We start from the raw sequence: 13,178 nt of genomic DNA on the forward strand, positions 1-13,178 counted from the left end.
TCCTGGGGTATCGGCGAGGACCATTCGCAACCGTCTCCATGAAGCTGGGCTACGGTCCCGCACACCGTTAGGCCGTCTTCCGCTCACGCCCCAACATCGTGCAGCCCGCCTCCAGTGGTGTCGCGACAGGCGTGAATGGAGGGACGAATGGAGACGTGTCGTCTTCAGCGATGAGAGTCGCTTCTGCCTTGGTGCCAATGATGGTCGTATGCGTGTTTGGCGCCGTGCAGGTGAGCGCCACAATCAGGACTGCATACGACCGAGGCACACAGGGCCAACACCCGGCATCATGGTGTGGGGAGCGATCTCCTACACTGGCCGTACACCACTTGTGATCGTCGAGGGGACACTGAATAGTGCACGGTACATCCAAACCGTCATCGAACCCATCGTTCTACCATTCCTAGACCGGCAAGGGAACTTGCTGTTCCAACAGGACAATGCACGTCCGCATGTATCCCGTGCCACCCAACGTGCTCTAGAAGGTGTAAGTCAACTACCCTGGCCAGCACGATCTCCGGATCTGTCCCCCATTGAGCATGTTTGGGACTGGATGAAGCGTCGTCTCACGCGGTCTGCACGTCCAGCACGAACGCTGGTCCAACTGAGGCGCCAGGTGGAAATGGCATGGCAAGCCGTTCCACAGGACTACATCCAGCATCTCTACGATCGTCTCCATGGGAGAATAGCAGCCTGCATTGCTGCGAAAGGTGGATATACACTGTACTAGTGCCGACATTGTGCATGCTCTGTTGCCTGTGTCTATGTGTCTGTGGTTCTGTCAGTGTGATCATGTGATCTATCTGACCCCAGGAATGTGTCAATAAAGTTTCCCCTTCCTGGGACAATGAATTCACGGTGTTCTTATTTCAATTTCCAGGAGTGTATATTGAACGCCCCTCGCATAATATTTTGCTATATAAAAGTACAAAGCGGTGTAATTTGTGATTACTAATGAAATATCATTAAGTATCATATTAATCTACCTCAAAAACATTGAGTGGTTACCTTTGAATGGTTTGAGAAACGATACGTGTTCTTCTCTCTCTTTTTTTTTATTTTTTTTTCCTTCCATATGTAGTTCTTACGGCATGTTAATTCTCAAACTTAACGAGTTAGTTAAGAATTTTAAAATATTGCTCGGTTTTGGATACATTTCTGTTAACGGGCACGGTATCGATTAGTAACCACTAATTTTCATACATTTACGAAAAGTCATGAGAAAGCGATATGCACGTACACAGATAACGTTAGTATAGCTTACACAAGGTATGAGAGGACAGTGCATGAGCGGAGCGGTCGTTTCAATCAGGTGATTGTGACGTTCTTAAGGCAGCATGACGGGAATTATCAGAATTTGAATGCGGAATGGTGGTTGGAGCTAGACGCATGAGACGTTCGGAAATCGTTAGGGAATTCATTATTTCGAGATCCACAGAGTCAAGAACACCAAATGTTTCAAGTATTATCTCCCACCACGGACAAAGCGGCGGCCGACGGCCTTCACCTAACGACCAAGAGCGGCGGCGTTTGTTTAGAGTTGTAGGTGCAGACAGACAAGCAAGACTCCGTGAAATAACATCATAAATCAACGTGTTGCGTAACGCGAAGGTATCCGTCAGGACTGTGCGGTGAAGTGTGGCGTTAATTGGTTAAGGCAGCACATGACCGCCACGAGTGCCTTTGCTAACAGCACCACATTGCCTGCAGGGCCTATTCATGGCTCGCGACCATAGCATTTGGACCCTAGACGACTGGAAAACGGTGGCCTTGTCAGATGAGCCCCGGTTTCAGTTGGTAAGAGCTGATGGTAGGTTTCGAGTGTGGCGCAGACACCACGAAGCTATGAGCCCAAGCTGTCGAGAAGGCACTGTGCAGGCTGGTGGTGGCTCCATAACGATGTGGGTTATGTTTCCATGGAATGGAATGACTCCTCTGGTACAACTGAATTGAGTGGAAATGGTTATGTTCGGCTACTTGGAGACCATCTGCAGCGATTCATGGGCTTCATTTTTAAGGATGACAATGCACAGTGTCTCCGGGCACCAATTGCGAGCGATTGGTTCGAAGAAACTTCACGAAAATTCGAGCGAATAATTTGGCCATCCAGATCGCCTGACATGAGTGCCATCGATCGGTTATGGTACTTAATCGAGAGGTCAGTTCGTGCTCAAATTCCTGCATCCGCAACAGTTTTGCAATTATGGACAGCTACAGAGACAGCATGGCTCAATATTTCTGCAGCCGATTTCCCACGACTTGTTAAGTCCAGGACAAGTAGAGTTGCTGCATTATGCCGAAAAAAGGATGGTCCGATACGATATTAGGAGGTTTCCCATGACTTTTGACACTTCACTGTAGTTCTTAGGACATGGTATGTTTCAAGCTTACCAATTAAGCTACGTGACAAAATTTTGGGATGTTGGTTCGATTTGGATATATTTCTGTGGATTTCCTTGCTATCAAAACCTATTTAAGCATGAGTATTGGTAGTACCTGTGGTCTAGGGGTAGCGTCTTTGATTCATAATCAAAACGTCTTCGGTCCCGGGTTCGATCCCCGACACTGCCTAAATTTTGATAAATAATCAGCATTGGCGGCCGAAGACTTCTGGCATAAGAAGTCAGCCTCATTCTGCCAACGGCCTTTTCAAAGAGGGCGGAGGAGCGGATAGAGGTTCAGGGCACTCTCTTGTCCTAGGGGTGGGAAATTGCCCCTAAAGGCGGAAGAATCAGCAATGATCAACGACGTGAGGATGCAGAAGGCAATGGAAACCACTGCATTAAAGACACGTAACGTGTATCCACAGAACATGTGGTCTGTAATTGAAGAACTGTCATGATGATCTCTCCATTGGCAAAAGATTCCCGAATAGTCCCCCCATCGGATTTCCGGGGGGGGGGGGGACTGCCAAGGGGGAGGTTCCCATGAGAAAAAGATTGAATAATCAACGGAAGGATAACGTTCTACAAGTCGGGGCTTGGAATGTCAGAAGCTTGAACGTGGTAGGGAAACTAGAAAATCTGAAAATGGAAATGCAAAGGCTCAATCTAGATATAGTAGGGGTCAGTGAAGTGAAGTGGAAGGAAGACAAGGATTTCTGGTCAGATGAGTATCGGGTAATATCAACAGCAGCAGAAAATGGTATAACAGGTGTAGGATTCGTTACGAATAGGAAGGTAGGGCAGAGGGTGTGTTACTGTGAACAGTTCAGTGACCGGGTTGTTCTAATCAGAATCGACAGCAGACCAACACCGACAGTTATACATGCCGACGTCGCAAGCTGAAGATGAACAGATAGAGAGAGTGTATGAGGATATTGAAAGGGTAATGCAGTATGTAAAGGGGGACGAAAATCTAATAGTCACGGGCGACTGGAATGCAGTTGTAGGGGAAGGAGTAGAAGAAAAGGTTACAGGAGAATATGGGCTTGGGACAAGGAATGAAAGAGGAGAAAGACTAATTGAGTTCTGTAACAAGTTTCAGCTAGTAATAGCGAATACCCTGTTCAAGAATCACAAGAGGAGGAGGTATACTTGGAAAAGGCTGGGAGATACGGGAAGATTTCAATTAGATTACATCATGGTCAGACAGAGATTCCGAAATCAGATACTGGATTGTAAGGCGTACCCAGGAGCAGATATAGACTCAGATCACAATATAGTAGTGATGAAGAGTAGGCTGAAGTTCAAGACATTAGTCAGGAAGAATCAATACGCAAAGAAGTGGGACACGGAAGTACTAAGGTATGACGATATACGTTTGAAGTTCTCTAACGCTATAGATACAGCAATAAGGAATAGCGCAGTAAGCAGTACAGATGAAGAGGAATGGACATCTCTAAAAAGGGCCATCACAGAAGTAGGGAAGGAAAACATAGGTACAAAGAAGGTAGCTGCAACGGGAATTCCACTGTTAAATGCAGAGGAGAGAGCAGATAGGTGGAAAGAATACATTGAAAGCCTCTATGAGGGTGAAGATTTGTCTGATGTGATAGAAGAAGAAACAGGAGTCGATTTAGAAGAGATAGGGGATCCAGTATTAGAATCGGAATTTAAAAGAGCTTTGGAGGACTTACGGTCAAATAAGGCAGAAGGGATAGATAACAATCCATCAGAATTTCTAAAATCATTGGGGGAAGTGGCAACAAAACGACTATTCACGTTGGTGTGTAGAATATATGAGTCTGGCGACATACCATCTGACTTTCGGAAAAGCGTCATGCACACAATTCCGAAGACGGCAAGAGCTGACAAGTGCGAGAATTATCGCACAATCAGCTTAACAGCTCATGCATCGAAGCTGCTTACAAGAGTAATATACAGAATAATGGAAAAGAAAATTGAGAATGCGCTAGGTGACGATCAGTTTGGCTTTAGGAAAAGTAAAGGGACGAGAGAGGCAATTCTGACGTTACGGCTAATAATGGAAGCAAGGCTAAAGAAAAATCAAGACACTTTCATAGAATTTGTCGACTTGGAAAAAGCGTTCGACAATATAAAATGATGCAAGCTGTTCGAGATTCTGAAAAAAGTAGGGGTAAGCTATAGGGAGGGACGGGTCATATACAATATGTACAACAACCAAGAGCGAATAATAAGAGTGGACGATCTGGAACGAAGTGCTCGTATTAAGAAGGGTGTAAGACAAGGCTGTAGCCTTTCGCCCCTACTCTTCAATCTGTACATCGAGGAAGCAATGATGGAAATAAAAGAAAGATTCAGGAGTGGAATTAAAATACAAGGTGAAAGGATATCAATGATACGATTCGCTGATGACATTGCTATCCTGAGTGAAAGTGAAGAAGAATTAAATGATCTGCTGAACGGAATGAACAGAGTACAGAGTATGGTTTGAGAGTAAATCGGAGAAAGACGAAGGTAATGAGAAGTAGTAGAAATGAGAACAGCGAGAAACTTAACATCAGGATTGATGGTTACGAAGTCAGTGAAGTTAAGGAATTCTGCTACCTAGGCAGTAAAATAACCAATGACGGACGGAGCAAGGAGGACATCAAAAGCAGACTCGCTATGGCAAATAAGGGATTTCTGGCCTAGAGAAGTCTACTAATATCAAATACCGGCCTTAATTTGAGGAAGAAATTTCTGAGGATGTAAGTCTGGAGTACTGCATTGTATGGTAGTGAAGCATGGACTGTGGGAAAACCGGAACAGAAGAGAATCGACGCATTTGAGATGTGGTGCTATAGACGAATGTTGAAAATTAGGTGGACTGTTAAGGTAAGGAATGAGGAGTTTCTACGCAGAATCGGAGAGGAAAGGAATATTTGGAAAACACTGATAAGGAGAAGGGACAAGATAATAGGACATCTGCTAAGACATGAGGGAATGACTTCCATGGTACTAGAGGGAGCTGTAGAGGGCAAAAAGTGTAGAGGAAGACAGAGATTGGAATACGTCAAGCAAATAATTGAGGACGTAGGTTGCAAGTGCTACTCTGAGATGAAGAGGTTGGCACAGGAAAGGAATTCGTGGCGGGCCGCATCAAACCAGTCAGTAGACTGATGACAAAAAAAAAAAATGGTGACTGCCATGTACTTGCCGTTTGCCTAAAGGGAAGGGCAGCCCCTTGGACACCGAATCATCCCAGGTTTGCATAAGTACAACGCATTTCCTCCCTGGAGTGCTTCGATCACAAGAAAGACGACAGATGGCAGGACAAGCGTTACCAGAGGTCTCCGTGTTAGCGATCTAATTCCTCCGACCTGTCGTGCGTGCAGAACTGGATCACCACGAATTCCTATATAGGGTGGCACAAGCCAAAACGTTCTGCTGCACCTTGCTCTCCCCTCCTTTCTCATCCTCTCCAGCGTCTCCTTCGGCAGGTCCCACCTGGCAGTTTTATTCGTCATTGTGTCTGCTCCAAGTGGATTTAAAGTGTGTTGTTCTGGAGTGTTTTAATACCGTGGCCGACTTTTAATCTGTGAGTGTGCCTTCAGTCTCTTCTTTGTGTTTTAAGAATCGCCAACTGTGTTTCTTAACTTTATGTCGACTTTTTTAATTGTTCCCCCATGGACGTCTCCATGTCAGTGTATTTTTACCTCCATTATCTCCCCTTACTCTGTTTTATGTCCCCATTTTTATTTCACCTTATATGTAACATTTTATTCTCATCTTAGTTGTCATGTCACTCGGCTGAAGAGCGTCGGACTGTGCCGCTGACAGCCCTCCCCTGCCAATATGGGGCAGGGGAATGAAATCACAATAAAGGAAAAAAAATAATAAAACGTTGGCAGTTCGCCTCACCGGAGCTCTGGACGAATTGATGCGCTTGCTCTTAGCAGCCCATCACTCAGAGTCCGGGCGGAAGCCATCACAATCGGATGTACGACTTTCGAACGGTATCCCGAGACGTACCTTTCGGCCAAATACGCCGAACGCTTAACCTCAGGTTCATCGGTGGCATAGCAGTCACGTCCCAATACGCTTATTCACTGTGTCTTCTCGGCATATGCCTGTTAGCGTCTGAGAAGTAGTATTTTTTTCCCTTCGTCATTAGATCTCTCTATTGTGATCGTAATAAACTCTTGTTTTGTTTACTTGTGTCATGTTATTTCTTATTAAGCGTCTCACCGTCGGAGATATAGACATTCGACATTACTAGAAACAATGAAGGTAGATATACACATTTAGGAACAGTAATAGTACAGCTATAGTAACATTAATAGCACCAAATATTGGTGTCCGTGGTGAGTGAGCATACGTGATGTGTGTGTGTGTGTGTGAGTGAGGTGACGGCGCTGCTGTGCGGCGCCACTGTCGGTTCAGCCGGCGCGCGTGTTCCAGATCACGCTGCACGTGGCCTACGTCCACGCCTTCGTGCAGCCGACGCTGTTCCTCGTGCTGCACCACGGCCTCCGCCAGGCGGCCCTCGAGTCGTGCTGCCGCCCACGTCGCTCCTCGCATGCCGCCCCCGCCGCGCCACCACCCCCGCTGCCACCCCCGCCGCCGGCTGCTGCCGCCCTCTCCATGCTCAAGACGCCACAGCCGCCGCCACCGCTACCGGTAAATCGCGCCTGTGTGTGACCAGTAGCATGTAGATTCAACACCACGATGATACTGAACATGATACACAGCCGCAGCTCACGCAGTTAAGCTTGGGCCATCTCAGAAATACAGGGCAATTACAACAGGAGCTCGAAAATTCTGTTACAAACTTCTAGAATATACAGAGGAGAATGATTATATTTTTCAACAGGAACCTTTGACCTGAACCGTCATCCATGACGCCACAGTGCATCGAAGTTATAAGCGGCGGCGCCTGTAAATATTTGCATAAACTTTCAAGATGGATAAATGTATCTATTTGAGGTGATGGACCTTGTACCAGAAGAGAACGCCGAAAGTTATAAGCTAAAATCATTATAATACCTCTGACAGTGAAATACATGTACCGGTACTATTGTTGCTGCGAATGTAGCTTATGTAACCTGCAGAGGTAGTAGTATCGACGAAAAAAAAAGAAAATTGACTAGTAAACATGGGCTCTAAAATGCATACCTGACGTGCTATAAGCACGTGCCCCTCCTCGCTAGTGTGAAACGCATCTCCTCTTCTAAACAAGTAAGCATAGCTCTTAACGTACGAATTTTAGAGCCCATGTCTAGTCTATTACCACTCCTGAAACTTGCCTGATGTACAACGTCAGCAACAGCAGTAGCAGTGCATGTATTCGCTGTCAGTTGTTGAAATGTTTGTGGAGACCATACAAATGGTTCAGAATGTAGGCAAAGATTGGGTGTTCTAACAACATTTACTTTTGTGTAAAGAAAACAGGCATAAATTATGCTAAACCAGTTATTGATTTAATGCCATAAACATCTGACAGTTGGTGTCAGAGTACAATGGGCAAGGATCCTGGGTGGCAGATGTGAGTCAACTACTCTGGCCCTAAAAATGTGGATAACGAAATCTGAATTGATCTGACGCTGAGCAGACTTTGACTGATCAAATCTATTGTAATTTCACTACATAGGTGCAGCTGCGAGCAAGTGGCGGTTGGGATCTGCACGGCCCGACAATACCAGAGCGGCAGTACGTTACCCTGTTTGCTTCATGCAGCCATGTAACTTTCAGCTGGCGAGATGGGTGCAGCGGAGGTGAGAAGTGATGCGCACCTGAGAATAGATAGTGGCCACGGAAGAAATGCAAAAATCTCATGGTCTAGCGATCAGGCAGACGGGTCGCAATTTACTTTCTACCAGAGCTCTGAAATCATGGTAGATTTCAGTGTGTGACACACCCATTCGCTGGTCGTACCAAGGACCAATTTGGCTCACTTATATGACAGAGTGTGAAGGATGCCAAATGTCAAGACTAGTAAACCAGAAACGAATAAGTGTGCCCTCGGCAAACGAGTAGTCCAAGACATTTTAAGTCACACTGTCAGTACGGTAAGAACTTCACCACAGGTTCCCCAGTCTAAACTACTCGCAAGTGAATACAGTCTCAGGACAGGTCCCAAGCACCAGCCACACATGCTCGAGCATCGACGAGAAAGAAGTCCTCTTACCAGACCAAAGTCCAGCACCCATTCCACAACAAATTCCATTTTTCGGCAAAATGCACGAACGACACCACCTCCACCCTGTCTTGAGCCAATCACAGGACTCTAGAGGCGCCAAATATCCCCTCCCACTTGACAGCACAAACTCATATCAAATCAGGACAAGAGTTAAGAAACCTGTATTTCTGAAAAAAAAAACAGAAACAGCCAATTGCTGTTTTTTTAAGTTTTCATGGAAGGGAAGATAATTTTCTCCGAAGTTGTGTCGCTTCACACAGCAACAAGCAAACAGATACAATTTTAAAGATCTTTATTTAAGTCACCTGTGCCTTCGAGCTTGTTTGTTCTAGCTATGAGGTGTAATAAAAATTCTATCTCTATACATTTCTCAGATGCTGCAGTTTCTTATACAACCGAGGCAACTGATGGAAGTGGCTCACAGTCCTATTTGCAGTATCGGCAAACACGAAAACTTGGTGAATTTTTATCACATGTGGCTCTGCGCACAATGCACAGTTTACAACTCCACTGTGTAGACACGTTCCTTAAGTCTGTCGCCCCTAGCCTTCCACTGGCATGACTGCAGGTAGCTCAGCATTGTTCTGCTGGAGACCTGTCTCAAGGAGGGGCTGCCCTGTCTGCCCTGCATGGCTGTAGGCCTGTCTGACAAGATTTGCTGAGGGATGGGCTCGCCGCCAATTGTTTTCAACTTCAAACATGCCGTTATTACTCGCTAAGAACCATAAAAATACCTCATGCTTTTAGCGCCCTACCAGGCTCCATCAACGTCTGCTCAGGCCATTAACTTTCTAGAGTCTCGTTCCATGTATGTCAGGTTGTAGTAAAATCTTCAATAGTTTTCCATACGCGGAAAATAGGTGAGAGAGTAACCTGTCCTCTCTCAAGGTATCAGAACGGTTTTCGCTTGTAACTTTCGACTCGTTCGTTTCTGTTACAGCGACCCTTAACTCAAATTGGTACAATTATCCTTACCCATCATCCTTGAAAGATTGCACCACCATCACGGAATCACTCTGAGTACAAACATACATTTACAGACGCCGGCGCCTGCAACTTTAATACTCTGTAGCGTCGTTGGATGACGTTTCCGGACATGGGTTCCTATTCAAAATATTATTTACTCACTCCCCTCTAAAAGTCCTAGAAGTTTGTAGCGAGAATTTCCGAACACCCTATAGAAACCATAAAACTTTTCAAAAAATCGATATAGGTTAATGGCTAAATATAATATAACAGTTGATTCAGTAAGTGAAAGATAAATTCAGAACGATTTTTGGGCATGGCGTTATCAAGATAGTTTGGGAAATCTTGGACAGGGGCACAACCGACCGTATTTGCTAAGAATGGTGGAAGAAAAGGCACAGAATGCACTGGAAAAATGGGTGTAATATCTTTGGACATCAAATCGACACAAACTGGTTTCCAAAGAAAAGTATTATCCATCTTAATTGCATTAAATTTGTAAATGGCCCATCATGGTTCTACATGATCCGTCCTGGTATGAGTAAGCAACAGTAAAATTATTAACTAGCTAATACTCTACCAAACACAAAATTTTACCACAGTAAGTCAACATCAAACATCGAATGCAGCAGAACACAAATGAATGGGGCGCTCAACTATCCAAAGTCCCAATTTTTACACAATCTATTTTCTTTCCACAACCCAATCTAGTCACTTTCACACCTGATGATGACGATGATGGTATGATGATGGCAACACAAACACCCTGGCCCCGGGCAGAGAAGAATCCCCAGCCTGGGCAGGAATCGAACCCAGGACCCCGTGATCAAGAGGCAGCTCCTAGACCACGAACTGCTGACATTGATCACAAGAGTAATCTGTCGAACTGTCAGCAAATTTATGTTCTACATCACATAATAAAATAACAGTTTTGTAGAATCCATTTTATTAATATAGCCCTTAAGGCGTAACATGTATATTTATTGATAGTTTGATGGATTACAGGTATCCTCCGATGCATTTGATGTTAGATGTTGGCGTGGTGTGTTAACGTTTTGTATTTCGTAGATTATTTGCTAATTAGTTATTTTATTGTTGTATACATACTGATCTGTGGAAGATTCATGTTGAATCGAAACCAGTCACTAAAAAAATTAACGCATTGAAGACGGATAACAAATCTGTTAAAAAAAAAAAAACAGTTTGGTTACAAGATTTTGTCAATCGGTACAAGATAGAAAAAGTATTCCGTGGCCATTTTCACAAGACACCATCAGTATGCATCAGCATAGTCTAGTGATAGAAGAAATTCGAGAAGTATGTTTATCTGTGAGACACAAAACGTTCGGGGTGACCCACCATTTCTGGACGGACCTTGCTCTATGTGACAACCGTTATGCTGCGAAGTACAGAATTTCACATGCTTCAGACAACAGAGTGGAAAATACTCCGTAAGAGTTTAAGACTGAATCTACACAAATTGCAGTTCCTGCGTGCCTTAAGCCATGACGACAGATGGCGCTGTGTGCATATCTGCACTGATATGCAGAAGCACTGCACTGTACTCCACTGCACTGATATGCACAAGCAAATCAATTTACAGTGGCGAAGCCACTTTTCATATTTCAGATAAGGCCAACCAACAAAACACACGAATGAGGGGGACAAAACACAAACAACTGTCGAACTACTCCTGTTCCCGATAAAGTTCGTATATCCGTCTATGAATTATTGTTCACTGAGACAGCTATCAATGGTATCACACACGAGGGACGTTCGTTAAGTACTGTAGCCGTTTTTTTCTCTGTCAATTTCAACAGGAATTTGTTGTGAGACCTGGTGGAACATGCAAAAAATGGTTCAAATGGCTCTGAGCTCTATGGGACTTAATATCTGAGGTCATCAGTCCCCTAGACTTACAACTACTTTAACCTAACTAACGTAAGGACGGCACACACATCAATGCCCGAGGCAGGATTCGAACCTGCGACCATAGCAACAGCGCGGTTCCGGACTGAAGCGCCTAGAACCGCTCGCCCACATCGGCCGGCAAGTTAATGCAGAAAAGCAAAAATACCACGCTCACTTTACCCAAAGGGTTGACAAAGCGGTGGCAGCGTTCACTGTCCGAGACGTGGACAGATGTCAACTGAGTTCACTCAAGGCAGCAGAGCGGGACACAGATCAGAGAACGTTGCTCAGCAGGGCATGGAGGTGTGCTTGACCTAAGCATATTCACAGACTGCTCTCCGCCGAGAACAGAGCTCCTGCCAAGACCAATCTGAACCTCCAGGAGGGTGCGAAGCTTTCTTCCAAGAAATATTTCCAGTGCCCACAAATGTAACTAGAAAATAGTGATATGTCACAGTAATGTCACATTGAGGAGCGTTGTTTATCGTGTCCTACTGGGCGTCTCTGTAATTCCGCGTTTACTGAAATCTGCTCTCGCACAGCTTCGTAATTAGTTCTGTTTGATATCTACATTTACATCAGTTGTCTAGGTATCATTGTAAACCGATAGGCAATCGGTACTTCCGATTGTACTACATATTAGAGTTTCTTCCCATTTGAACAGCATATGGATCAAAGGATGAATGTCAATTTAAATGCCTCTCCGGACGCCCTAATTACTGTATCTCGTCTTCATAACCCCTATGGGAGTGATATATAGAGACTGAATAACACGTTTGGTCTTTCCTAGTTGTATAGGAACTATTAACTTAGTAAATAGGCGTTGATGGGATATTTAGCGACTTGGTGAATCAGTCATCTATGTCAGACGAACCTGTGAACGATTGTGCTGTTCGGTATTCTCCGTTACTCGTGTTCAGTATTGTAACGACTTCAAGGCAGTTATAATAGTGCCATACTTTGGGCGCCAAAAATGTAGTAAAACTTTCTTTTTAATGATAAAGCAAGGAAAAATTAATATTTTATTATTATTGTTCACCAATCAAGAATACAAACAGAACTCACGGCCTATACGACCAGGCACAGACACAACTCATTAACTGGACTTGTAGGGCTTTAAGAATCCGCTTAATCTCACAACCTGAGGTTTCACTGATGCGTCCTTGTACCGGTGGCGGTTTTATGTCTATGTGCTGCGTCGATCACCATAGAATCTGTTGCCGGGCAGCCAGCAACCTTCATCTCCGCAAATCTCACCATTTGAGGAGGCTCTTTGACGATCTTAACGTGTTCTTCACTCTATGCTTCCCGTCTAAGCCCCCTCCTGGAGGAACACAGTCTGGCAAATGAAACAGTGAACAATGAGGTTGTCCTTTCACGTAGCGTCTGTTGTCAGCAGGGATAAGCTTGGACATATACACTCCTGGAAATGGAAAAAAGAACACATTGACACCGGTGTGTCAGACCCACCATACTTGCTCCGGACATTGCGAGAGGGCTGTACAAGCAATGATCACACGCACGGCACAGCGGACACACCAGGAACCGCGGTGTTGGTCGTCGAATGGCGCTAGCTGCGCAGCATTTGTGCACCGCCGCCGTCAGTGTCAGCCAGTTTGCCGTGGCATACGGAGCTCCATCGCAGTCTTTAACACTGGTAGCATGCCGCGACAGCGTGGACGTGAACCGTATGTGCAGTTGACGGACTTTGAGCGAGGGCGTATAGTGGGCATGCGGGAGGCCGGGTGGACGTACCG

At 45.1% G+C, this 13,178-nt stretch overlaps 1 protein-coding gene across 1 annotated transcript in view; it reads left to right on the top strand.

The window, feature by feature from the left end:
• LOC126204215 (uncharacterized) overlaps window positions 1–13,178 on the top strand; it is a 129,051-nt gene that overhangs the window by 92,224 nt on the left and 23,649 nt on the right. The window contains exon 5 of the mRNA XM_049938613.1: window positions 6,807–6,912. Coding sequence (XP_049794570.1) covers window positions 6,807–6,912 — 106 coding nt within the window. The remainder of the gene's footprint in view (window positions 1–6,806; window positions 6,913–13,178) is intronic.

The sequence above is a fragment of the Schistocerca nitens genome, chromosome 9 (assembly GCF_023898315.1).
Source record: "Schistocerca nitens isolate TAMUIC-IGC-003100 chromosome 9, iqSchNite1.1, whole genome shotgun sequence".
Lineage (NCBI taxonomy): Eukaryota > Metazoa > Arthropoda > Insecta > Orthoptera > Acrididae > Schistocerca > Schistocerca nitens.